Raw genomic sequence first — 27,172 nt, 5'->3', positions numbered from 1 at the left:
GCGCTGGACTTCTGAGTAGGATAGGAAGTTGTGTTTTGAGCTTCCTTCCTATCAATAGTTTTGATAGTGCTAATCCACATGGCAATGGATCTGTAATCTAGGAGTGCTGTTTGAAAATCTTTCTCTATGACGGCGTACCTCGTCTCAGTCTGAGACAGTGCTCGAGATACTTAATAAACCAGTGTGCGACATCCATCTGGCTGTTCTTGAAAAAGGACTGCCCTTAACCCTGTTTGAGGTGTCTGCTGCAATTGTAGTCAGTAGTGAGGGGTTATAATGTGCTAAAATATCTGATGAAATCAGCATTTTCTTGCTCGTTTGAAATGCCTGCTCCTGATGTGCATTCCAACACCATGCTTGAACTTTCTTTAAAAGTTGTCTTCAGGGTTCACTAAATTGTGCTAGATTGGGCAGAAATGTTGCCAGCTGATTAACCATTCCAAGGAATCATTAAAGATCTTTGACAGAAATAGGAATAGGGAGTTCACGAATGGCTCTTGTCTTTAGCGGGTCTGCCATTATGCCCTTGCTACTAACAATGTGCCCTAGGAAATGAATAGACGTTTGAGAATTCACACTTCTCATTAAGTGTCAGGCCGCCTTCAAATGAAAAAGAGGAAGTAATGAAATGTTTTTATAAATAACTAGACACCTGATTTCCCCCCCCCCCCCCCCCCCTCCGAGGTTTGTAGACAATTCAAAACCACTCTTAACTCTCCGGTCATGTTCTTCTGATTCACCATGGACTAAGATGTCGTCCATATGGCATATTACTTCTTTAAGCTCCCGTAGAATGTTCAACATAGTTCTTTGGAATATTTCTGGTGCTGATGTTGTACCGAATGGTAAACGATTAAAACAAAATCTTTCGAATGGACTGATGAACGTCTTCAGTCACCTTGACATTTCGTCCAAAGGGACTTGCCAAAAGCCGTGATTCGCATTGAGCTTAGTGAACATAATACTTTTAGGTAACTTGGCAAGCTTTCATCTTCTGAGGCCATGAGATGAATTTCTTGTGCGCCAGCCTTGCTAAGACTGTCCTTGGGTTAAGGAACTGGAGCCATTCCAGAGCACAACTCTGTAGGCTTAGTGACAGGAGAAATGACTCCCATCCTGGTCATCTCCTAGCTGAAGTTCGACTTGCTTCATTCGTGGGTGTGGTCTCTTCCTAGGCGTGAAAAGACATGCAGGTTTGGCATCTTTTTGCAACATATTGCTATATTCGATCTGAAGTCTTCCTAGACCAGTAAATAATTTCGGAAAGTCTTTTTGGAAGTGACTCCTGGATTCTTGCTGCTTAATTTCTTCTTCTTTCCTGATCAGATGAAGGTCTATACAAGGTCTCCTACTTAAGAGAAAATTTGTGATTTTGTAGAACATAGTATTTCCAATATCGGCTTTCCCTTGCATTGGAGTGTTGCCTGTAGCTTTCCCTTGACTTTCCGTTCAATCCCTCCTGGACTGTGTAACCAAGTGTCTGTTGGTTGCAGGAAATGCTTCGATAACCACAGTTCGTTGTCTGATAAAACTGTTAGGCTTGCTCCAGTGTCTAGTTTAACATTGGTGATATGTCCGTTGACATGTATATCTGCAGTCCAGAATGCATGATTAGAGTCATTGATCTCACCAAGGAAGTTTTATGATTTCTCTTCCTATGGAGATTGTTCAACTCCATTAATAGCTCTATGCTTGAAGACTTTCTTTAGAATCTTCGAAAGTACAGATTTTACTTTAGCACATCTTCCCATAATGGCCAATTTTCTTGCAGTGAAAGCATTCTGTTTTGTTTGTAGGACACTGTTCGCAGCTGTGGGTCTTTTTGGTGCTGCAGCGCTGGCAGGGTTTCATGGCGTCTTGCACTTTCCCTCCCAAGTGTACCTTCTTTTCTGGTGCTGCTTTTACAGTCCTGTGCTTAATGAACTGTATGGTCAGTGGAGGTTTCCTGATCCAAGGTTTTTCTTCACCTCTCAGGATAGCTCTGGTCTGCTTCCGGACCTCTGCTTGTCTCATCAGCTGTATTGCTTTTTTTAGGGTGAAGTCTTCCTTGGACTGCAATAAATCTGATAGGGATTCATCAGCAATATCTACTACAATGCAGTCTCGAATTAATTCTGATATTAGGTCCCCATATTCACATCCTTCAACTAGCCTGTAAAGGTCATTAATAAAAGCATCTACCAATTCACCTGGTTTCTGGCCCCTTCTATTGAATTTGGCCCTTTCTAGAATCATGATGTTACTCGGGTTGAAATACTTATCAAAGGCTTTTAAGACTTCATCAAATTTATCTGATATCTCATTAATACCTTGTTTTGCAATAACATCATCTATTTCTCCTATGGAGTACAGTAAAGTTTGACTTGTTCTGATTCAGACTTGCTGTCTAATTGGGAAGCAATTCTGTACTTCAAAATCTTTTTTCTCCACAGTGACCACTTGAGTCTGATTTGGTCCTTTCATGTGTTCAAACCTCTCTGGTAGCGTAAATTTAAGATCCATGACTTGTCAAACTTTTCTGGGTGTAGGGGGTAATATATTCGTGTGGAGAAAGGACTGGTTAGCTAACCGGAAGCAGAGAGTAGGGATAAATGCGTCTTTTTTGGGTTGGCAAGCTGTAACTAGTGGAGTGTCACAGGGATCAGTGTTGGAGCCTCAACTATTTACAATTTATATCAGTGACTTGGATGAAGGCACTGAATGGTAGCTAAATTTGCACATGACACCAAGATAGCAAGTAAAGTAAGTTGTCAAGTGGAGGTAAAGAGTCTACAAAAGGATATAGATAGGTTAAAGGAGTGGGCAAAAATTTGGCAGATGGAGTATAATGTCGGAAAATGTGAACTTGTCCACTTTGGCAGGGAGAATAAAAAAGCAGTGTATTATTTAAATGGAGAGAGATTGCAGAACTCAGTGGTACAGAGAGATCTGGGTGTCCTGGTACATGAATCACAAAAGGTACAGCAAGTGATTAGGAAGCCAAATGGAATGTTGTCGTTTATTGCAAGGGGAATCGAGTATAAAAGTAGGGAAGTTTTGCAGCAACTGTACAGGACCTTGGTGAGACCACATCTGGAGTACTGTGTACAGTTTTGTTCTCCTTATTTGAAAAAGGATATAATTGCGTTAGAAGCAGTTCAGAGAAGGTTCACTCAACTGATTCCAAGGATGAAGGACTTATGAAGAAAGGTTGAACAGGTTGGGCCTATACCTATTGGAGTTTAGAAGAATGAGAGGTGATCTTATTGAAACATATAAGATCCTGAGGGGACTTGATAGAGTGGATACCGGGAGGATGTTTCCTCTTGTAGGGGAGACTAGAACTAGGGGACACAGTTTAAGAATAAGAGGTCTCCTTTTAAGATAGAGATGAGGAGAATTTTTTTTTCTCAAAGGGTCGTTAGTCTGTGGAATTCTCTTCCCCAGAAAGCCATGGAGGTTGGTTCATTGAATTTATTCAAGTGAGTCCAGGGTTATGGGGTGCAGACAGGAAAGTGGAGTTGAGACCACAACCAGATCAGCCATGACCTTATCGAATGGCGGAGTAGGCTCGAAGGGCCAAATGGCCTACTCCTGCTCTTAAGTCCTATGTTCCTTGAACATACAGTGCTGGAAATGCATAGCTGGTCAACCATTGATGGAGGCCAATATTCAAGCTGAGATCCTCCGAACTGGTCACGCCCAAAACATTCATCGGTGTTAACTCGCCTTCTATCCAATTCCACAATTTGGGGTATTTATTTTAGATTAGGGTAATTGTAATCTAACCCACCTGGCAGGAAACTGACAGGATCAATTGGACACCTGTTTTATACTCTGCCTGACTTTAATTTTCCATTGATGTCATTTAATCTTATTTAAATAGATCTGATTTAATATTCATGATTTAAAAGGGAGATCTCTTATTCTTAAACTATGTCCCCTAGTTCTAGTCTCCCCCACAAGAGGAAACATCCTCCCGGTATCCGCTCAATCAAATCCCCTCAGGATCTTGTATGTTTCAATAAGATCACCTCTCATTCTTTATTTATGCTTTTGGAAACAAACTTTCTGACACTTGAAGAAATAGTGAATTGTGAATATGGTTCCAACAACAAAATGTCAAATAGTATAAGCAGAAAAGTTTTTTGTTCTTCGCCTGATTATGCTCATTGGATTCAAGGTGTCCAACACCGTAGTCTTGTGTTCTTTTTACTCCATGATGCCACTAATTTATAATGGAAACTGTCCATGTAAATGTCCATGCTGTAATTGCATCCTCCAGCCAATGGAGGGGCTTATATCAACGGTTTCCATTACCAATATAGGCATAGGAATGTTACATAAATGGAAATATAAAAATAAGGACAGATTTCTATGACTTTAAAATGTGTTTCTGATCCAGTTATTTCCTTGCCCTTTAACCACACTTTGCCTGAAGATTAGACTTGTTCTTGAATCCCTGTGTGCAGTGTAATGTTCAAATGCCCTTGTGAATTTTCCAGCAGGAATAATTGGATAGTGATCCAGGTTGGTTGATTTCCTAGTCCGTCTTCTCCCAGCCCAGCTAAGGGACATTGAGGCCACCTACGGTACTTCAACGTCCTTCTGGCTGATGTTAACCACTCTGGTCGAGAGTGCACAATGAGTCTTGTCTGCACAACTGCTTACTGCGCCTGCTGGGTGCATGTAACCATCAGGCCAATGTGGAAGATAGAATTCCACATTCCACCTTTGCTTTGGACTGTTTCATAGAGAGAATTAAGGCCATCACAAATGGAGGTACAATGGCAAAAAATTGCTTGCTGCAGTTATTCCAGCAATTATCTATGGTCAAAGATCTGGAGAATCGTCTGTTGATTGCACCCTTGAAAAGTTTGGTGGGAAGGTTGATCATTTTTAGGGTCGTCTTTCAGCCTTTCATTTGTTTGTTAACACTGCATGGAGTTCTATATTAAATGTACTCTATTTCTGCAGACCGGCCAACATCGATTCAGACAGTGACATCATCTTCGAGAAAGGTGATGAAAACAGCGACAACAGTCCACTGGTGAGATGATATTTAACTGCTGAGTATTGTGCATCTCGTCAGCTTAGCTCAATTTGTACATCTCTGTCCGAGTAAGAAGGTTATGGGTTACAGCCACTGCATTGCCCAGTCCCAATTCAGATTTTACTTAATTCCCTGAAATTTGTTTCAACAGAGACTCTGGATGACATTATCGATAGATGTGACTCCGAAGCATTACTGAGTCTGATGGCATGAAGGAGCTGGATTAATCAATAGGCAGTCAAAATGACAAGAACCCTGAAGCTTTTTGCATTATTGGCTGTCTATTGATATTTAGCTTTCTTTACACTGTTGGTATCTCACTTGGAAAAAGGTACTAAGCCCGAGTGATGTTGTCAACAGTCTTAAGAGTTAGAAAAGGAAACTCAATGCTGCAGTTGATTCAGTGCCTCTGGGACCTGGTTTGAATGCTGCCTGGACAGAGTAGCAGAAAGTCTTTACCTTCTGTTGGTTGCAGGGTTTGTAGGTAAGACAAATACAGGAAGTCCCAACAGTTATTGGAAATGTATGACATCTGGAATGCAAAATTGGGCTATCCAGCAAATAGTCTTGTAGCAAAATCAGCTGTTTGCAGTTGTCATTTTTCTGAAATAGTGACTTGTGGCCAGCCAAAACTGCCTGTAATTTAGCACTAAATTGTCATTCTCACTGAGGTGAACAGGAATTGCTGTGGTGGGGGCAGAACAGAAAGAGCTGGAAGGTGCTTTTACCATTTTGGGTTTCTAACTTAGCTATGTGTAGAAAAACACCTGCATCTCAAATCATTCAAGTGTATTTATACATAGAAATATACGTAGAAGTTACGATGTGAAAACAAGCCACTCGGGCATTTACCCCCAACACGAGCAAATATTTCTAATCCCATTTATCCACCCTGTTCCCTATCCCTTCATCTCCTTTTTGTTCATCCACCTCCAGGCACAGCTGCCTTCAGGAGTTCAGCCACTGTATGTGCAAAGGGATGGCATTGTGTTAACAGTAATGGTGGACATTGTGGTATTGGTGTCAGGCCACTAGTGCATAGTGAGTGGGAATTGGTGCATTTAGTTGCCAGCATAAATGTGTGGTAGGAGTTTCAAATCCATTTTCAAAGCTGGGTCTGTGCTACCACCATGCTTTGGAAATCTGTCATGGTTAGCTTTGAGCTGGGACCCAGCACCACTCTCAATATAGAAGTGTCTTGATTGCATTCGACTCTTGTTATGCCTGAGCTAGGTTTGTTTGATAATTAGTATGTAAGGTGTGACAAACAACTGTTTGTTTGCTGAGCTTTGCTTTGATATGTTAACCTCCTGTCCAAAGAACCATTAGACAAAACTAAACAGTAGACGAAATCACATTATTACCTGTTGAATTTTTTTGAATATTTAATGATTTGATAGCAACTGCTGTTAAAACCGAATTCAGGATGTCACACTGAGCCATATGGGCTCTGTTTGTTTGCCAATCTGAATTAGCTGATCTCAGTTGGTTGCACCCTTTGACTAGCGAGAGCAAAACTCAGGCAGCCTCTCATTTGTGCTCACAATCCAGGGCCCCCAGTGTGGATGTTAGTTGAGCACATGACAGGACTTGGCCATGATATCCTGCACAGTTGAATAGCCTGTTGATGCGATCTGTCAAGGCTTGCATGCAAAGAATTCCCACTTGGGCAAGGCAGCAGAAGGCTTCTGGCACTTATGGAATGATATTCCAGTGAGAGATGGTGCCTTCAGAGGGGTAGGGTGGAGATAGAAAATTAGGGAAGAGAAAACCAAGAAAGTGACTGAGCCCTGTTGTGATGCTCACTCACTAGACTGGCCTCTTATTCTCTGGAAGATTTATTTTGAGTACCAGAGATGAGGTTTATTTTTAGGCTCTATACAGTGACGGATTAGGTGTAGTATATGTATCTTTAGAGTTGACTTTTTGCCATTGGCATATTGCCTGTTGGCATCTGGATACAATATCAAGTGCAATTCCAGATCACAAAATCAATGTATTTATAACATTAGATTGTTTACTGTTGTGGTTCAGGTTATGCTGTTTGTGCCCATTTGGGCACTATGTTATAATGATGCTGTCTCTGTTCTTTAGGGCTTCCGATCCACTGGCATCTTCTCATCCCTTTCTGAGCTGGTATGTGAATGCTGTGGGTATTGAATGTTAGTTGTAGTGGCACAATCCTACATTTAAATTAAATGTGATGTAAGTAAAGCTGGAATGACATGTGAATAGTGTTCCAACTGGCCAGATTAAATTGGAAAGTGGTAAGAATTTGAAATTCTGAGCCAGAGGCTTTCAGGAAGTAGGACATAGGTGTGGGTGCATACCTATATAGAATCATAGGGTTGAATCGTATCTCCCAAAAGGTGAGTTGAGATTGTGTCAGAGGCTAGCATGCAAAAAACCTGGATCAGGAACCGACCTGCTCAGTTCCACTTTTGATGGAGGTGGGATGAGTGAAGGACGGCCGAAGTGGGTTGGTTTAAATATTATGAGGCTGTGTGCCTTCATCTTAACCATCATTCTAATTTTAACTCTGGTTGAATCATTCAGAGGTAAGTGCCTTTACCCCTACACAGACTCTCACTCCCTCAATTACTTACTCTCATAGGCTTTGGCGCTCTGAAGCAGGCTTTCCATCTGATAAGCCTCCAGCCTGTCAATAAGACAGTCTGGGCAGGAACTCCACTTCAACAAGCCCTGCAATTAGATTCTGCAGGACATTTGGGAAACCAGCTTTCCCGACTTCACAACAGCTCTCCTGCACAGAACTTGCTTCCAGGCTAAAATCATGGCCTAAAGGCAGGTAGCACAGAAGGAGACCATTCAACCCATTATGATTGTGCTGGCTCTTTGGAAGAGCTATCCAATTAGTCCCACTCCCCTGCACTTTCTCTATACCTTGCAAGTGGCTTCATTTCAAAAATATATTCCAATTCCCTTTTAAACGATACGATTGAAACTGTTTCCACCACCTTTCAGGTAGTGCAATCCAGATTGCAAAAACCCGCTGTGTAAAAACAGTTCTGCTCATTTCACTGCTGGATTTTTGACCAATTATCTTAAATCTGTGTCATCTAGTTACTGATCCTCCTGTGCTTGGAAACAGATTCTCCCTATCTACTCTATTAAAACCCCTCATAATTTTGAACACCTCTATCAAATCTCCTCTTAACCTTCTCTGCTGCAAGGAGAACAATCCCAGCCGATTGAGACCAGGTTGTTGAGGGTGCAGATGAAGAGCATGATGGAGAGTGGGAGAGAGTATAATGGAGACCAGGTTGGGAGGGAGATGGTGTTAGTGACGCTGAGCAGATATTACTGGGTGGATCCCAGAGCAGCAGTGAGCAGGTGGAGCTAGTGGACAACTTTGAGGAGAGTTCTGTCTGTCTTCGGAAGTGACCAGCAAGAGGCTTCAGCTGAGGATTTCAAGACCAAGATCCCCGAGGCCTCATCTGTTAAAGTTCAATGAGTCAGGAGTATTGCTCTTACTGGCAGGCAGTGGAGCCATTGGGCTGAATTTTACCAGTCCCCTGCATGGGGGTTGTGGCTGGAGGGCCCGGAAAATACTTCTGGGAGACTCCAAAAAAGTGCAGTACAGAGGGATCTGTGTGTTCTTGTGCATGAAACACAAAAAGTTAGCATGAAGGTGCAGCAAGTAATTAAGAAAGCAAATGGAATTTTGGCCTTTATTGCTAGGGGGTTGGAGTTTAAAAATAGGGAAGTCTTGTTACAACTGTACAGGGTGTTGGTGAGGCCGAACCTGGAGTACTGTGTAAAGTTTTGGTCCCTGTATTTAAGAAAAGTATACTAGCATTGGAGGCAAGAGAGATTCACTAGGCTGATTCCTGGGATGAAGGGGTTGACTTATCAAAAATGGCTAAACAGGTTTGGCCTTCATTCATCAGAGTTTAGAGGAATGAGGGGTGATCTTATTGAAACGTACAAGATTCTGAGGGGCCTTGACAGGGTAGATGTTAAGATATTTCCACTAGTGGGGGTATCTCAAACTAGGGGACATAGTTACAGAATAAGGGGACACTCATTTAAAACCGAGATGCGAAGGAATTTCTTCTCTCAGGATAGTGAATGTCTGGAATTCTCTCCCTCAGAGGTGTGGAGGCTAGATCAGTGAAAGTATTTAAAGAGGAGGTAGATAGATTTTTGAAATATCGGGGAATTGAGGGCTGTGAGGAGCTGACACGAAAGAGGAGTTGAAGTCTGGGGCAGATCAACCACGGTCTTTTTGAATGGTGGGGCAGGCTTGAGGGGCCGAATGGCCTACTCCTGCTCCTGGTTGTTATGTTAGCGCGCTACAGGGCTCAACGCTGGGAAGGCTCCACCCCATTTTACTGGCAGCGGCGAGGCCTCGGGGCGGACCCCCCCCCCCCCCGCCACTTGGCGACGGAGCCTTAATTTAGCTAGTTAAATTATAATGAATGCATAAACGCCTACTTTGTCCGGAAGGCCGTCCCACGCCGATATTCCGACTGATGGCCGGAACTCCCGTGCCTTCGGATCTCCGTTTGGAGATCCAAGGTGTAACGCTGGTGGGGAGGGGGGAGGAGTGAATTTTTCGGGGTGGGGGAGCGCAACAAAAACGAATGTGATTGGTTGAGAGGATGGTGGGAGGTGTTGAAGATTATAAGAAAGAAAGCTCTGGAGGAAAGGTCGTGATCGAAAATGTACTTTTTTGTGGGGAAAGGACAAATAATGGATTATTCATGGCGGGGTGGTGAGACAGGGGATTGGAAGTGTGAATAAAATTTTAATTTTTAAAGCGACAGGTTTTGCAATAACTTTAAATGTAACTGAAGTGCTTGAAGCCCTTTAAAAATGGTGCCAAGCGCCGTTGCTGGGCTGGAGCAGCCATCCCCTCTACGTCATCGGGGGTGGGTGTTCCGTCCCCTCCATGTAAATGAGCCGCCATGCGAAATATCCTGGTGGCTCCACTGTGCACACCTCGTGCGTTCACCATGCCTCTCCTCGGCGGTGAGCTTTAAAAATTCAGCCCATTTTTAATTCATTTATGGGCTTTGGGCATTGCTGGTACTGCCAACATTTATTGTCTAGTCACCATTACTTAACTAATATTGTCGTCTTTCATACTCCACAACAGTGGAAATGTTCTGGACCTTGTAAGTACTTTCTCTAGGATTCTCAGTGAAAGCATACTGATGAGAATTTATTTTACAAAATTCCTCCTCTCTTCCAATGGTTTAGTTGGTAAAGGCAGTGAGTAGCTGAGCTGGATGGACCATAGTTGGTGCTCAAGTGATAAAGATCAGTTGTGAAGCTGTTTGTTATCCAGTAACTCTTAGTGAAAGCCCATGTCTGTGACTATAGGGTGAGGACCAAGCTGTCCTGTAATACCTGCCAGGGTGTAGTTACTTACTAGTGTTTACTGGTCTAAGATCAAACATGCAGCATGGCCACTTTGGTATGGTATGGAGGGTGACTTGGCACCTATGACAATATACAGCTACATGAGTCAGCACCTTTGGCAGGTGACAAAATGGGCAAAAAATCCTAAAGTTTATATATCTGTTGCCTACCCCTGAGCAAGAATGTGCCATTTTCTCATTCTAATAGCAGCTTGAGTGTAACTTGTGCTTTTGCTAGTGCCTCACACAACTTTATTGCAATCTGATAATATATTGTATATTTTGTGATTGTTTGTTGTTCTGCAGGGCAGAAAAGCTGCTAATGAAAAGAATCCTGAGAATGAGAAAATGGAGGAGGCAGAGACCATACTAGTACCACTGACTGTGCACTATCTGTATATTCAGGTAACAGATTCTATCCAGTCTCTGTACTATTTATATATCCAAGCAAGATGTACTCCAGATTTTGCAGTATTTGCTTATTTCGGTAACACTATACCTGTGACTTTGCACTGTTCATATACTCAGGTAATAGTGCACAATATGGGGTGCAATTTGTATGTTCAGGTAACATGCTGTGTATAATCTCAGCAACAGTTTACTCAAGTAACCTAATTCAGTGCTGAAGACTGAACACTAGTACAGTGCATCATGCCACCTCCCATGTGGAAAAGAACAATTGAAATAAGTCTCCCATCCCTCAAAATGAATCCTGCCTGACACCATTTGGATGTGTGGTAGTGACATTGTACAGTTCAGATTTACTGGGAACATGCTGTGAAAATTGACAACAGCATTCACAGTGCCTACAAATTTGACTCCAGATCAGATGCAATTAATTAATTTGTGAAGTAATTTGGAACATCCTGAGAATATGATAAGGCACTTCATGATCTTTCTTTCTCTCCACCTATCCCTCTTTCTCTCTCTCACATGGTGTGTGTGTATGAATTCCCTTGGCTGGGTGGGGGGTGATGGCGGCGGCGATTCCTGATTAGCAGCTATAACCCCATTTTGTACGGTGTTTCCAATTTCATTATGGCGGCTGAATGGGAGAGGTCCTGAGGAAATTCATGGCAAATCCCTCCAACTCTGGACAGTAAATATACACCTCTTCAGGAAGAGGAAGAAAACATTAATTTCACATTTTGTAACAATAAATCTTTGCACGTATGAAGCAAAGCCCATCTGCTGAATTGGCTGAAAGATCAATAATTGTGGTGGTGAGACTTTGGCTTGCTGTTGAGTTGCAGCTGAGAGATTTTATGGATATAATTCAGTTAAATAAATGGCCTGGCAGATCACCTAATGACTTGAATCAGAGTTGCTGAATTTACAGGAACATTTGCTTTATGGCTTACAAAGTGTAGACTTAGATTTTTTTGGCTGCTTTCAGATGGAATACTGTGAGAAAAGCACTTTACGAGACACGATTGACCAGGGTCTTTACAGAGACATTAACCGTCTTTGGAGGCTGTTCCGGGAAATTCTTGATGGACTGGCCTATATCCACGAACAGGTTAGTTTTGCAGATAGCTCTGCCGGGGATCTGTGATGTCCAATGTATCTAGGCTTCCAAATGTTTTGTGACAAAATTTACATCACAGGGATCCAATTTAGAAGTTCGGATGGAATAATGGCTGTTAAAATCTCACACACAAATATAAGACCATGAAGCTTGTAGAGTCTGCAGAACAGAAACTGACCATTTGACCCAACTGGTCTATGCCGATGTTTATGCTCCACAAGAGACTCCTCCCACCCCATTACATCTGACCCTATTAGCATTTCCTTCTATTCCTTTCTCCCTTGTGTGTTTATCTAGCTTCCCCGAAAATGCATTGATGCTGTTTTGCCTCAGATTCTCCTTGTGTTTTCTGCATTTTTACCGCTCTTCGGGTAAAGGAATTTCACCTGAATTCCATGTTGTACTCCCCCACAAGTGGAAAGATTTTCTGTATGTCTGTCCTTTCAAAATCTTGAACACCTCTATCAGGTCACCCTCATCATTCTATTTTCTAGAGAAAAGAGACTCAGCCTGTTCAGTTTTTCCTGATGAGTGTATTCTCTTGGTTCTGTTATCATCCTTGTACATATTTTTTTGCACCTTCTCCAGTGCCTTTTTATAAAATTGAAGACCAGAACTGTCCACATTACTCAGGTGTGGTCTAACCCAGGTTCAATGCAAGTTTGATATAACTTTTCTGCTTTTCAGTTCTATCCCTCTAGAAATGAACAGCAGTGCTGTGTTTTACCTTTTTTAATGACCTTATTAACCTGCATCACCACGTTTAGTGATATGTGTATTTTCATCCCTAGATCCCTTGGCTCCTCTGCTCCTTTCAGACTTTTATTCAAACAGTATGTAGCTTCCTTATTCTTACGAAAAAGCACCATCACACATTTATCTATATTAAAATTCATTTGCCAATTACACCCCATTCTGCAAATGTATTAATGTTTTCCTGTATTTTGTTGCATTCTTCCTCAGTGTTAACTATACCACCCAATTTGGTGTCATCCGCAACTATAGATGATGTACTTCTGATTCCCAAATCCAAATCATTAATGTAAATTGTGAACAACAGTGGTGTCCGCACCGATCCCTATGGAACACCACTTCCTAACTTTTGCCAGTCTGAGTAGCTACCCTTAAACACTACGCTATTTTTCTGATTTGTAGCTTGCTATCCAGTCTGCTACTTATCTCCTAACTCCACATGCTCTGTAGTCATGAGTTTACTATGTGGTATCTTCTAGAAGGCCTTTTTGAAAATATTGCATCTATTATGTTGCCCTTGTTTGCTCTTTGTTACTTCAAAGAATTCAATAAGGTTGGTCAAGCATGACCTTGCCTTTTAAAATCCGGGCAGACGACTGTTTTTGGTTTCTAGATGTTTTTCTGTTAGGTCTTTGAGTAAAGATTTCATAATCCTTCCTACCACTGACGTTAAGCTAACTTGTTCAGTCTCTTTCTACAATATAGGAATAACATTAGCTGTCAACCAGTCCTCTAGCACTATTCCCTTTTCTAAACAATTTTTATGTATCTGTAGTAGTGTCTCTGCTATCTCTTTCCTAATTTCTTTTTAATATGTGTGGATGTAGTGCGTCTGAACCGTAGGTTTTAACCTCTCTAAGTTTGGTTAGTCTATCAATTACCTTCTCCCGTTCTATCTTAAATGTCATGTTTTTGATCTCTTCTTATGTCTTTCCCACCTTATTCATCTCCCTGGTAAATACTGAGACAAAGTAACTGTTCAATATTTCTGCCAATTCAATGTCATTACCTGTGAGTTTATCTTGTGGCCCCGAGCCTATCCTGATTTTACTTTTGTTTGTGTATTTGTAGAATACTGCATTCCTATATATGTTTTTTATATTCCTTGATTAATTTCATTGTTCCTCTTTGCTTTTCTATTTTTTTTAAACTTCTTTCCTAACCTCCTCCTCTTTTTGTCATCCTCTCCTTATCTCTGAAATTCAGGGTTGCGGAAGACGGAGGAATTGGAGGAGTGCAGAGAGCTAGGATGGTTGTAGGGATGGAGGAGGTTACAGAGATAGGGAGGGATGAGATCAAGGAGGGATTTGAATACAAGGATGAGAATTTTAAAATCGAGGCATTATTGGATTGGGAGTCAATGTAGGTTAATGAGCGCAGGAATGATGGGTGAACGGGACTGAATGTGAGTTGGGTTTGGGCAGCAGAGTTTTGCATGAGCTCAAATTTATGGAGGGTGTAAGATGGGAGGACGGCCCAGAGAGCATTGGAATAGATGGGTCTAGAGGTAGCTGGCATGGATGAGGGTCTCAGTAACAGGCATGGATGAGGGTCCCAGCAGCAGAAAAGCTGAAATGGGGCAGGGTCGAGCAATGTCATGGAGTTGGAAGTAGGGGATCTTGGGTCTAGAGAGGACATGGGGTTGGAACGTCACCTGAGGGACATATGGGATGCCAAATTTGTGAATGGTCTGCATCAGACAGTGGCCAGCAAGAGGAATGGAGTCGGTGGCTAGGAAGCAGGTCAAGTAGGATGAGAAGGGATAGTTTACCACAGTCTCACAGGATGTTATTTGTGACTTTGATAAGGGCCATTTCAGTGCTGTGGCAGGGGCAGAGAGTTGATTTGAGGGGTTCAAACCTGGTGTTTTCTGGAAAGATGGCCATAGCTTTGGGAGGTGACAGCACGTTCAAGGACTTTGGAGAGGAAAGGGAGGTTGGAAAAGGGGCAGTAGATTGCAAGGGCAAAGGGGTCAAGGATTTTTTTTTTTTTGAGGGTGATGATGGCAGATTTGAAAGGGAGAGGGACAGTACCTGAGTAGAGGGAATTGTTAACAATATCAGTCAACATGGGGGGCCAGGAAGGCAGTTGGGCGGTCAGCAGTTTGATGGGGGTAGGGTTGAATGGTTAAGCTTGGAGAGAAACTAGAGAAAGATGTGAGTTGAAGGTTAGGGCTGTGGGAATCTTGGAGGAAGTTGGCTTGGTGGGTTAGGGGGAGGGAGGGAAGTGGAAGAGGTAGCTGAAAGGATTGTCTCAATCTTGCTGAAAGAGAATTCCATGAGTTCCTCACATTTGTTGCTGGAGGTCAGGGTGGAGGAGGCAGGGAAGAGGAATTTAAGAAAAAAGGTTTGTAGTGAAGAGAAGCCAGGGGTATCTTTGCATTCCAGGATCATCCTGGAATATTGAGCAGTTTTGGCTGAGGTGAGCGGCACCCGATGGTGCATTCTGTGGTCCAGCCAGATTTGGTGATGAATGTCTAAACCTAGTTGTCTGCCATCTGCATTCCTTGGACTTACAGGAGTGGAGATTAGGGTTGTACGGGGGAATGACCAAGGTGAGAGAGTGTAATGGTTTTAAAAACAAAATATGAAATTTCAGATCTTGCGTATTTAAGGTTTTTCAGTGGAAAAGAGGTAAAGTCAAAAGGTCAAAACAACCTTGCCTTGCCTGAACCCAATCTGAATCTTGACTGGATTGTGAGGAATCATGGGTTCCAGTTCTGCCAATAACCTTCTGGGCCCATCCTGTCTTGACCAACTGTTCTGTTCTCTTGTTATTTCAGGGAATGATTCATAGGGATTTGAAACCTGTTAATATATTTCTGGATTCCAATGATCATGTGAAAATAGGAGACTTTGGCTTAGCCACAGATCATCTTGCTAATGCGGTAAGAAGTGACTTGCAAGTGAATTAAACATAATATGTCCCACATGGACAGACTATGAAGGCAGTGCTTTTCTGTGTACAGTGCATTGTGTGTTGCAGTTATGTTTGTGTTTGTTGGTATATGTTGAGAATATGTGTTTGCTCTATATATGTTTGGGGAGATATGGTTATCTGGTAGAGATGTGCAGACACACTAAATTTAAACATTGTAATCAAGGAATTCTTTGAGTTTTTAAAAGATTAAAATGCAGGACATCCAGTAGACTGAAGTTTTAAAATGGTGGTGTTTTACTGATCCTTTGTCACGCTCCCTGTAGTTGCTTTCACCCATCTGGTACGCTTGGGACAGTTTTCATTGTCTTTGTAGTATTTGATTGTGAAATGCCTCGTCTATTGGGAGGAATGTGTCTTTCTCTAGAGTAACAAAGAATGCCTGCTGGCACTAGGAGCTGGAGGATGAGTCTAGGTCATCCCTGGCCTTCTGGCATCAATTTCACACGAGTGGAAGATAAGAATGTTTAGCTACAGGTAATGGCCGGCTCGGGTCTGCAAATGAAACCTGACCCGAGCCTGACAGAACCACATCCGACCCCGAGCCCGACCCGGCCCGAGTCCTTTCATTTTTTTCCCGCGCCTGACCCGACCATCTGTTTTTCACTTTGTTGCTGATCTGCACAAGCCTAAAATAACTGTAACAAAACCAATTTCCTAGTCCAAAAATTACTTTAACATTGGAGCCACTTACCTGAGGTTGTGATAGAGCGTGTCCGACCCAGCTCGACCCAACCCGAGCCCGAATGCCAGACCCGGAAGTGCGACCCAACCCAACCTGAACCTGACACGTTGTTGGGTCCCGTCAGGTTCGGGTCGGGTAGCCGGCCTTTAGTTACAGAAAACTGCTGTTGGCTCAATGAACTTGCCCCTTTCTGACTGACCAAGCCGACGTTACCATTCTTCTCTTAATCCCTTCTCCCCAGAAACTTCAAATATCTGCTAAGGATGTTTATGCTGTTCATTTCAGTGCCTTTCCCTGGAAATTTATTACTCATCTTTTATATTTTTTGTGAAAAGATTCTGAGCAACTTTCCTCCTTCCTTCTAATTTTGAGTTTTTTTTTTGAACTTGAGTTCCTGGAATATGAACTGTCTCTGATGCATGTAATTCAATTGTCTTCACAAGGTCACCCAAAAGTAGAAAAGAGAACAGGTTGCCTAAATTTGGCCTGTATTCCTGTGATTTTAGAAGGTTGAGGGGTGATATAATCAAGGTGCTTAGAATGATGAAAACATTTGATAGGGTAGTTATGGAGAACCTATTTCCTCTGAAGGGGACGTAATCTTAACATTAAACTAGATTATTTGGGAGTGAAATTGGGAAGCACTTTGTCACAGTAAGGGTAATGGAAATCTGGAACTCTGTCCCCAAAAGACTGTGGGTGCTAGGTTAATTGAAATTTTGAAGACTGAGGTTGGTAGATTTTTGTTAGGTATGGGTGTCAAGGGATATGGTGGATGAATGGGGTTGAGATATCGATCTGCCATGATCTGATTCAGTGGCAGAACAGGCTGGATAGAAAATATATTCCATAATCTCTCCTTACACTTTAAATTCTTATTGCTGCAAGTTCTATTTCTTCCTAGACTATCTTAACCATAAATAAAATTCTTGATTTTAAATTTTCTTTCCCGCAGGCAGGTGACAGACAGGAAACAGATGGAAGCGGCTCGGTTCACTTTATCAAACCCGACTCAGCAGGTGAGGCTCTTCCCTGAAGTACCATGTCGGGGTAGCACTGGATGGCATTGGGGATGGGTTAATGTTGACTTATGTTCTAGCTCCCACGCAACCACCTTCTGGCCTGCACCGTGCAGATGCTAAACAGTGCCAACTTAGGGCTATAAACTAGGTTGTGATTGCTGAAGTTCAATTAATCTATGATTCGTGCAAACCGAGGAAATTTCCATCTTGTCCATCTGGGCTGTGTTTGAGGGCATGTCATAGCCCTGCAAGGCCAGTTACCTGACCTGCTGCTCAGCTATCTCCCAAGATAATGCCAATGTTGGTATTTCATCAGTAAATACTGTTCACGCTGACACACTGAAAAATCACTTGTTTGTTAAATTGCTGTCTGTATTTATTCATCTGCCTGAAATGATTCTTGAGTCAGTATGACTGAATTGATAGCATTTTCGCCTGCTTGCCGGAGTCTTGTGAATTCAAGTTGCATTCCAAGACATGGTGCATAATGTAAATATATCCTTTTGGTTTTGGTTATGCCCTACTATTCTGTCTTGACTTGATATCCGCTCTCTGTACATCTCTGTGAAGAGAATTGGGGTGTTGTTTACGGTAAAGATGTTGAATAATTGCCAGTTACTGATAATCCAGTTCAGTGTTGAAGGGATGCTGTATTGTCAGAATTATTTACCTTTAGATGAGATGTAAAGCCCACGTGTCTGGCTGTCCCAGTGGTTCAGGTGGATGTTAAAGACCTGCCGCTGTTTGAAGATCAAGGAGTTCTCTGCTGTCATGGTCAATAGTCCTCCCCCAGCCAATACCATCAACAAAAACATGAACAAATTTACACTTTTATATAATACTTTAGCATATTAAAATAGTCCAAATCTCTTCACAGAGACAAGATAACTAGACATAGAGAAATAATGGAAAAAGGGTTAAGGATGGCTTCCAAAAGATCCAAATCCCTCATTCTAGCCCTGCATTTCTGCTTCAGAGGCTACAGTTCTTGAAGTCCTTTGTTCATTATGTAAGGTTACAGCTCAACATTATTTCAGTTACAGGGAATCTGACTGGAATGGTTGGCACTGCCTTGTACGTGAGCCCTGAGGTACAGGGTAACACAAAAGCTACCTACAATCAGGTAATACATTGTGTTTGTATATGAGGAATATAGAGAATATATGCCAGGATTGCGTACTGTTACTGCTTGCCTCCTTGTGAATGGCTCATTCTCTAAGCATCGCCATCTGAAGTGCATCTCTGTTTATGCCTCATAATTCTGAGAAGTTTACTTTTGCGATCTGGAAGTTTGCTCTTGTCTCTTACCTTGTTGGGATGGGGTTAGTTTGGCACACTGCTTGGATTGTGCTACTGAGGTCAGTGTCACTGGGAATGGAACTTGTAATTGCTCATGTTTGGAAACTCCAAGCCACTTGTGCTTGATGATTGACTGCGCCCGTGAGTGGTGGCATTGTGCTCCCTTAGCTGCATTTTGCAACTGTTCATTTTGCTGACAAGGTGAGTTGGGGCCTCCCAAGTTCTTTTAAAAAAAATCGTATGCACAGCACATGTTTAGCAGCAAGTTTATTTACAGCCCCTTCTAAACCAGTCATCTCCAACTGTTAGCTTGTACTTCACAGAGCTGTTGGTTTTAAAAGAAAATCTGTGCTACCTGAGCCACGAGCAAATTGGAATAGGGTAAATAAGAATAAAGTTAAATGCATGGCTCAAAAACTGGTGTGGGAGAAATGGGTTTCGATTGCTGGGGCACTGGCACCAGTACTGGGGCAAGTAGGAGCTGTACCATTGGGATGGTCTTCACCTGAACCATGCTGAGACCGATGTTCTGGCGAGTCATATAACTAGGGCAGTAGAGAGGGCTTTAAACTAAATAGTGGGGGGGAGGGATCAAGTGAGGGGAGATGTGGTAAATTGAAGGGAAAGGACAAGGTAATAGTGCAGGATAGTGACATGGGTAATTAATCAAAGTGTGGCAGGCAGGGATGGAGCAAAATGGTAAAAAGACAGAACTGAAGGCTCTATCTGAATGCATGTAGCATTTGAAAGCAGACTGATGAATTGTTAGCAAAAAACGTAGATATGTAGATGCTGGAGATGGTGGCGTAGTGGTGATTTCAATGAATTAGTAATCCAGAGGCCCAGGCTAGTGCCCCAGGGTCACTGGTTCAAATCCCACCATGGCAGCTAGTGGAATTTAAACAATTAATAAAAATCTGAAATTGAAAGCTAATCTCAGTAATGGTGCCATGAAACTTATCATCAATTGTTGTAAAAACCCATAAAGTTCACTAATGTTCTTGGGGAAGAAAACCTGCCATCCTTACCTGGGGTCTGGCCTACATGTGACTCCAGATCCACAGCAAAGTGTTGACTCTTAACTGCCCTATGAAATGGCCTAGCAAGCCACTCAGTTCAAGGGTAATTAGGGATGGGCAACAAATGCTGCCCTTGCCAATGATGCCCACATCCCATGAAAAGAATTTAAAAGAAAATGTATGACCTGTTGGCCATCATAGAGACGTGGTTGCAAGTTGACCATGGCTGGGACCTGAATATTCAAGGGTATTTGACATTTTGGAAGGGCAGGAAGCTAGGAAAAGGTATTGGGGTAGCTCTGTTAATTAAGGATTACATTATTACAGTAGATGACCTTAGTTCAAAAGATCAAGATGTAGAATCAGTTTGGGTAGAGATAAGAATTAGCAAAGGAAAGAAAAGAAGTCACTTGTGGGAGCAGTATATAGTCCCCTAATGGTAGCTACACTGTAGGACAGAGTATACAAAAAAAAAATAATGCCTTGTAAGAAAGGTACTGCAATAATCATGGGTGATTTTAATCTATACAGTGGATAAATCAGATTTGCAAAGGTAGCTTGAAAGATGAGTTCATAGAGTGTATTCGGGACAATTTCTTAGAGCAGTATGTTCTAGTGTCAACCAGGAAGCATTCTAGACCTTGTCATGTGCAATGAGACAGGATTAAATAATGACCTCTTAGGAAATGAGCCTCAAGGCAACAGCGATCATAACATAAAAGTTCTGATCAAGGGTCACTGACCTGAAAAGTTAACTCTGCTTCTCTCTGCACAGATGCTGCCAGACCTGCTGAGTATTTCCAGCATTTCTTGTTTGTGAGCGATCATAACATGATAGAATTTCACATTCAGTTTGAGGGTGTGATGTGTGGGTCTAAGACTAGCGTTTTAAACTTAAATGAAGGAATTACGAGGGTATGAAGACAGAATTGGCCAAAGTGAACTGTGAAATTAGGTTAAAAGATAGGACCATGGAGAAGCAGTGGCAGACATTTAAGGAGATATTTTATAACTCTCAGCTTAGATATATTCCAGTGAGAAAGAAAGACCCTAGGAGAAGGATGCATCATCTGTGGCTAACTAAGGAAATTCAAGATAGTATCAAATTGAAATAAAGAGCTTATAATTCTGCAAACGTTAGTGGCAGATCAGAAGATCAGACAGATTTAAAAAAACAGCAAAGAATGACTTTAAACAAAAAAAAGAGAAAAATTATAGTATGAGAGAAAGCTAGCTATAAATGTAAAAGTAGATAGTAAGTGGCCTTCTAGGTGGTAGAGGTCATGGGTTTGGAAGGTGCTGCTGAAGGAGCCTTGGTGCGTTGCTCCAGTGCGTAGTGTGTAGATGGTACACACTGCTGCCACTGTGTGTCAGTGGTGAAGGGAGTGAATGCATGTGGATGGGGTGCCAATCAAATGGGCTGCTTTGTCCTGGATGGTGTCGAGCTTCTTGAGTGTTGTTGGAGCTGCACCCATCCAGGCAAGTGGAGAGTATTCCATCACACTCCTTGATGCCTTGTAGATGGTGGACAGTCTTTGGGGAGTCAGGAGGTGAGTTACTCGCCTCAGAACTCCCAGCTTCTGAGCTGCTCTTGTCGCCATGGTATTTATATGGCTAGTCCAGTTCAGTTTCTGGCCAACGGTAAGCCCCCAGGATGTTGATAGTGGGGGATTCAGCGATCATAATGCCATTGAATGTCAAGGGGAGATGGTTAGATTCTCTCTTGTTGGAGATGGTCATTGCCTGGCACTTGTGTGGTGCGAATGTTACTTGCCACTTATCAGCCCAAGCCTAGATATTGTCCAGGTATTGCTACATTTTTACACAGACTGCTTCAGTATCTGAGGAGTCGCGAATGATGCTGAACATTGTGCAATCATCAGCGAACATCCCCACTTCTGACCTTATGACTGAAGGAAGGTTTAATGAAGCAGCTGAAGATGGTTAGGCCTAGGACACTACCCTGAGGAACTCCTGCAGTGATGTCCTGGAGCTGAGACAATTTACCTACAACAACCACAACCATCTTCCTTTGTGCTAGGTACGACTCCAATCAGCGGAGAGTTTACCTCCCTGATCCTCATTGACTTCAGTTTTGATGGGGCTCCTTGATGCCACACTCGGTCAAATGCTGCCTTGATGTCAAGGGCAGTCACTCTCACCTCACCTCTTGAGTTCAGCTCTTTTGTCCATGTTTGAACCAAGGCTGTAATGAGGTCAGGAGCTGAGTGGCCTTGGCAGAACCCAAACTGAGGGTCACTGAGCAGGTTATTGCTAAGCAAGTGCTGCTTGATGGCACTGTTGACGACACCTTCTATCACTTTACTGATGATTGAGAGTAGACTGATGGGGCAGTCATTAGCCAAGTTGATCTTGTTCTGCTTTTTGTGTACAGGACATACCTAGGCAATTTTCCATATTGCTGGGTAGATGCCAGTGTTGTAGCTGTAGTGGAACAGCTTGGCTCGGGGCGCGCTCCAGGTTCTGGTGCACAGGTCTTCAGTACTATTGCCGGAATGTTGTCAGGGTCCATAGCCTTTGCAGTGTCCAGTGCCTTCAGTCGTTTCTTGATATCATGCGGAGTGAACCGAATTGGCTGAAGACTGGCATCTGTAATGCTGGGGACTTCAGGAGGAGACAGAGATGGATCATTCATTTGGTACATCTGGCTGAAGATGGTTGCAAATGCTTCAGCCTTATCTTTTGAACTGTGCTGGGCTCCCTCATCATTGAGGATGGGGATATTTGTGGAGCCACCTCTTCCAGTTAATTGTTTAATTGACCACTGCCATTCACAACTGGATGTGGCAGGACTTAGATCTGATCCTTTGGTTATGGGATTGCTTAGCTCTATTGCATGCAAGTAGTTCTGTGTTTTAGCTTCACCAGGTTGACACCTCATTTTGAAGTACGTCTGGTGCTGCTCCTGGCATGCCCTCCTGCACTCTTCATTGAACCAGAGTTGGTTCCCTGGCTTAATAATGGTAATGGTAGAGTGGGGGATATGCTGGGCCATGAGGTTACAGATTGTGGTTGAGTACAATTCTGCTGCTGCTGATGGCCCACAACACCTCATGGATGCCCAGTTTTGCATTGCTAGATTTGTTTGAAATCTATCCCATTTAGCATGGTGGTAGTGCCACACATCACAATGAAGGGTATCCTCTGTTTGTCTCCACAAGGACTGTGTGGTGGTCTCTCCTACCGATACTGTTATGGACAGATGTATCTGCGGCAGGCAGATTAGTGAGGACGAGGTCAAGTATATTTTTCACTCTTGTTGCTTCCTTCTCCACCTGCCGCAGACCCAGTCTAGCAGCTATGTCCTTTAGGACTTGGCCAGCTCGGTCATTAGTGGTGCTACCGAGCCACTCTTGGTGATGGACATTGAAGTCTCCCACCCAGTGTGCCCTTGCCACCCTCAGTGCTTCCTCCAGGTGCTGTTCAACATGGAGGAGTACTGATTCATCAGCTGAGGGGTGGGGGGGTGGGAGGGTGTGCGGGGGCAGTATGTGGTAATCAGGAGGTTTCCTTGTCCATGTTTGACCTGATGCCAGGAGAATTCATGGGGTCCGTAGTCTATGTTGAGGATTCCCAGGGCAATTCCCTCATGACTCTATACCGCTGTGCCGCCACCTCTGGTTGGTCTGTCCTGCTGGTGGGGCAGGACATACCTGGTGATCGTGTCTGGGACTTTGTAAGGTATGATTCGGTGAGTATGACTGTCAGGCTGTTGCTTGACTAGCCTGTGGGACGCTCTCCCAACTTTGGCGCAAGGAGGACTTTGCAGGGTTGACAGGGTTGGGTTTGCTGTTGTCATTTCCGGTGCTTAGGTCGATGCCAGGTGGTCTGTCCGGTTTCATTCTTTTATTGAATTCGTAGTGGTTAGATACAGCTGAGTGGCGTGCTAGGCCATTTCTGAAGACATTTAAGAGTCAACCACATTGCTGTGGGTCTGGAGTCACATGTAGGCCAGACCAAGTAAGGACAGCAGATTTCCTTCCCTAAAGGGCATTAGCGAACCAAATGGGTTTTTATAACAATTGACAATGGTTTCATGGGCATCATTAGACTAGCTTTTAATTCTAGATTTATTAATTGAATTCAAATTCCACCTTCTGCTGTGGTAGGATTCAAACCCATGTCCCAGAGCAATACCCTGGGTCTCTGGGTGACAATAGTCCAGTGACAATACCACTACACCACCGCCTCCTTTTGTAGATGTGAATGGGTAAAAACTTGGTAGATGGAGTATAATGTGGGAAAATGTGAATTTGTCTTCTTTGACAGGAAGAATGGAAAAACAGAATATTATTTAAATGGAGAGAGACTGCACAAGTCTGAGGTATAGAGGGATCTGGGTGCCTGGCACATGAATCACAAAAAGTTAGCGTGCAGGTACAGCAAGTGATTAGGAAGGCAAATGGAACATTGTTGTTTATTGCAAGGGGAGTCGATTATACAAGTAGGGAAGTTTTGCTACAGATGTACAGGGCCTTGGTAAGACCACATCTGGAGTACTGTGTACAGTTTTGGTCTCCTTATTTAAAGGATAAAATTGCATTAGAAGCAGTTCAGAAAAGGCTCACTCAACTGATTCCTGAGATGAAGGGGTTATCTTATGAGGAAAGATTGAACAGGTCAGGCCTATACCTGTTGGAGTTCAGAAGAATGAGAGGTGATCTTATTGAAACATGTAAGATCTTGAGGGGACATGACAGGGTGGATGCTGACAGGATGTTACCACTTATGGGCGAGACTAGAACTAGGAGATAGTTTAAAAATAAGGGGTCTCCCATTTAAGACGGAGATGAGGAGAAATGTTTTCTCTGAGGGTTGTTTGTGTGTGGAATTTCCTTCCTCAGAGAGCAGTAGAGGCTGTCATTGAATATATTCAAGACTGAGTTGGGTAGATTCTTGATCTACAAGGGAGTTAAGTATTGCGGGGGTGGGGGGGGTGGTGGGTGGTGCAGACAACAAAGTGGAGTTGAGGCCACATTCAGATCAGCCATGATCTTATCAAATTGTGCAGCAGGCTTGAGGGGCCGAATGGCCTACTCCGGTTAATTCATATGTTCGGATGTATAAACTTTTTTGCCCTGTGCAACAGAGGTAATGTTGATTCACTGCCTTAGGTGCACCATTTGTGGCTGCAAATGAAAATATTGGGCCTATCAGTGGAGCGGAGCGTTGTGAGCTTGTGAGGAGCAGGCGGGACATTGGCACTTCTTGGAGGGAGGCTTTAGAAAGACTGGTAACATTTAACAGAGGGGCAGTTGTAAGATGGAGCTGTCCTGCAAAGTATGGCACGTCAGAGAGAGCAGTGACAATGGTATCATTAGAAAAATAGCATGTTGTACAAAGTGAGTGCTGCAGAATATATACTGCAGTCTAATGACCTGCCATTATTGTCTTAGAGTTGTACAGCACAGAAACAGGCCTTTTGGCCCATCGTGTCTGTGCCGGCCATCAAGCACCTATCTATTCTAATTCCATTTTCCAGCGCTTGGTCCGTAGCCTTGTATGCTATGGTATTTCAAGTGCTCATCTAAGTAATATTTAAATGTGGTGAGGGTTCCTGCCTCTACCAGCCCTTAAGGCAGTGTGTTCCAGATTCCAGCCACCCTCTGGGTGAAATTTATTTTCCTCAAATCCCCTCTAAACCTCCTGCCCCTTACCTTAAATCAATGCCCCTGGTGATTAACCCCTCTGCTGAGGGAAAATGTTTCTTCCTATCCTATCAATGTTTCTCATCATTTTGTATACCTCAATCATGTCCCCCCTCAGCCTTCTCTGTTCTAAGGAAAACAACCCTAGCCTATCCAGTCTCTCTCTTCATCGCTGAAATGCTCCAGCCCAGGCAACATCCTGGTGAATCTCCTCTGCACCCTCTCCAGTGCAATCACATACTTCCTATAGTGTGCCCAGAACTGTACACAGTTAATGTGGCCTAACTAGCATTTTATACTGCTAGTTAGTTATATAGCTAGTTGTACAGCTCCATCATAACCTCCCTCCTCTTGCTTTTATTAGCCGAGGCACAGAATGTAAATATCCCATATGCCTTCCTAACCACCTTATCTACCTGTGCTGCTGCCTTCAGTGATCTATGGACAAGTACACCAAGGTCCCTCTGACTGTCTATACTTCCTAGGGTCCTACCATCCATTGTATATATCCTTGCCTTGTTAGTCCTCCCAAAATGCATCACCTCATACTTTTCAGGATTAAATTCCATTTGCCACTGCTCCGCCCATCTTACCAGCCCATCTATATCGTCCTGTAATCTAAGGCTTTCCTCCTCAATGTTTACGACACCACCTATTTTCGTGTCACCTGTGAACTTACTGATCATACCTCCTATATTCACATCTAAATCATAATATACACTACAAACAGTAAGGGTCCCAGCATCGATCCCTGCCGTATACCACTGGTCACAGGTTCCCACTCGCAAAAACAACCCTCGACCATCACCCTCTGCCTCCTGCCACTAAGCCAATTTTGGATCCAATTTGCCAAATTGCCCTGGATTTCATGGGCTCTTACCTTCTTAACCAATCTCCCATGCGGGACCTTATCAAAAGCCTTACTGAAGTCAGTGTAGACTACCTCAACTGCAACTGGTGTGTGTTACTTCATAAAACTACAGCTGATTTATTACCATCTGTTCCAGAAAGTAGATCTGTTCAGTTTGGGAATCATTTTCTTTGAGATGTCGTATCATCCCATGGGCACAGCATCTGAGAGGATCTCTGTTCTCAGCAAGCTACGGATGGTAGGTGCTAGCATATTGAGCCTTGACAGAGACAAACCAGAATTCCAAATTATTGTAACCATCAGTAAATTCATTTCTGCCTTGGAGAAATAACCAGATTGTGTTTTTAGTTTGTGTAATTATGTCTAAGTTCGTAACACTGAGATTTAGATGGGCAGGAATCTTCTCACTGTACGTTATATGGAGTCCTGAGTGAAAGGAGCTTGACCATTCTTAATCTTGTTAGTTTAGTTACTCTTAATCTTACTCTTAAACCTTAGAATTATCTGTGCTCTTGAGCATTCCCAATTTTAATCACTCCACCTTTGATGGCCATGGCTTCAGCTGCCAAGGTCATAAGCTCTGGAATTCCCTTCTAAGCCTCTCCCATCTCTCTACCTCCCTTACCACTTTTAAGACACTCCTTAAAACCTATCTCTTTGACCAAGCTTTTGGTCACCTGTCCTAGTGTCTCTTTACGTGGCTTGGTGTCAAATTTTGTTTGTTCATGCTCCTTTGAAGCATCTTGTGATGTTTTACTATGTTAAAGGTGCTATATAAATGCAAGTTATTATTGTTCCTAGTACCTAGATACTCTGACAAAAATCCACTGAATATGGAGCTTTAAAATATTGTGCATTGTACAAATGCAGGTTCTTCTTTTAACATGTATATTTAGGTTTATTCATGGGTCTAATAAGACACATATTGCACAATATTTAGATAAAATATGTGTAAAAACAAGTAAAATAC

At 42.9% G+C, this 27,172-nt stretch overlaps 1 protein-coding gene across 4 annotated transcripts in view; it reads left to right on the top strand.

Moving 5' to 3' along the window:
* The window catches only part of eif2ak4 (eukaryotic translation initiation factor 2 alpha kinase 4), a 183,289-nt gene that overhangs the window by 67,045 nt on the left and 89,072 nt on the right, over nucleotides 1–27,172 (top strand). For 3 of the 4 annotated variants that reach the window (XR_010975749.1, XM_068039691.1, XM_068039690.1), the window contains exons 13-20: nucleotides 4,957–5,029; nucleotides 7,127–7,168; nucleotides 10,726–10,824; nucleotides 11,816–11,938; nucleotides 15,483–15,587; nucleotides 17,278–17,341; nucleotides 18,382–18,467; nucleotides 26,339–26,440. Coding sequence is in view for 3 of the 4 variants with exons in the window: in XM_068039691.1 (XP_067895792.1) it covers nucleotides 4,957–5,029; nucleotides 7,127–7,168; nucleotides 10,726–10,824; nucleotides 11,816–11,938; nucleotides 15,483–15,587; nucleotides 17,278–17,341; nucleotides 18,382–18,467; nucleotides 26,339–26,440 (694 nt within the window). In the remaining variant the exon portion in view is untranslated. The remainder of the gene's footprint in view (nucleotides 1–4,956; nucleotides 5,030–7,126; nucleotides 7,169–10,725; nucleotides 10,825–11,815; nucleotides 11,939–15,482; nucleotides 15,588–17,277; nucleotides 17,342–18,381; nucleotides 18,468–26,338; nucleotides 26,441–27,172) is intronic. The other variant, XM_068039692.1, reaches the window with a different exon arrangement.

Source organism: Heterodontus francisci, chromosome 9 (genome assembly GCF_036365525.1).
Source record: "Heterodontus francisci isolate sHetFra1 chromosome 9, sHetFra1.hap1, whole genome shotgun sequence".
Lineage (NCBI taxonomy): Eukaryota > Metazoa > Chordata > Chondrichthyes > Heterodontiformes > Heterodontidae > Heterodontus > Heterodontus francisci.
The sequence above is the reverse complement of the archived record's forward strand: the minus strand, read 5'-3'. Positions and strand labels throughout refer to the sequence as shown.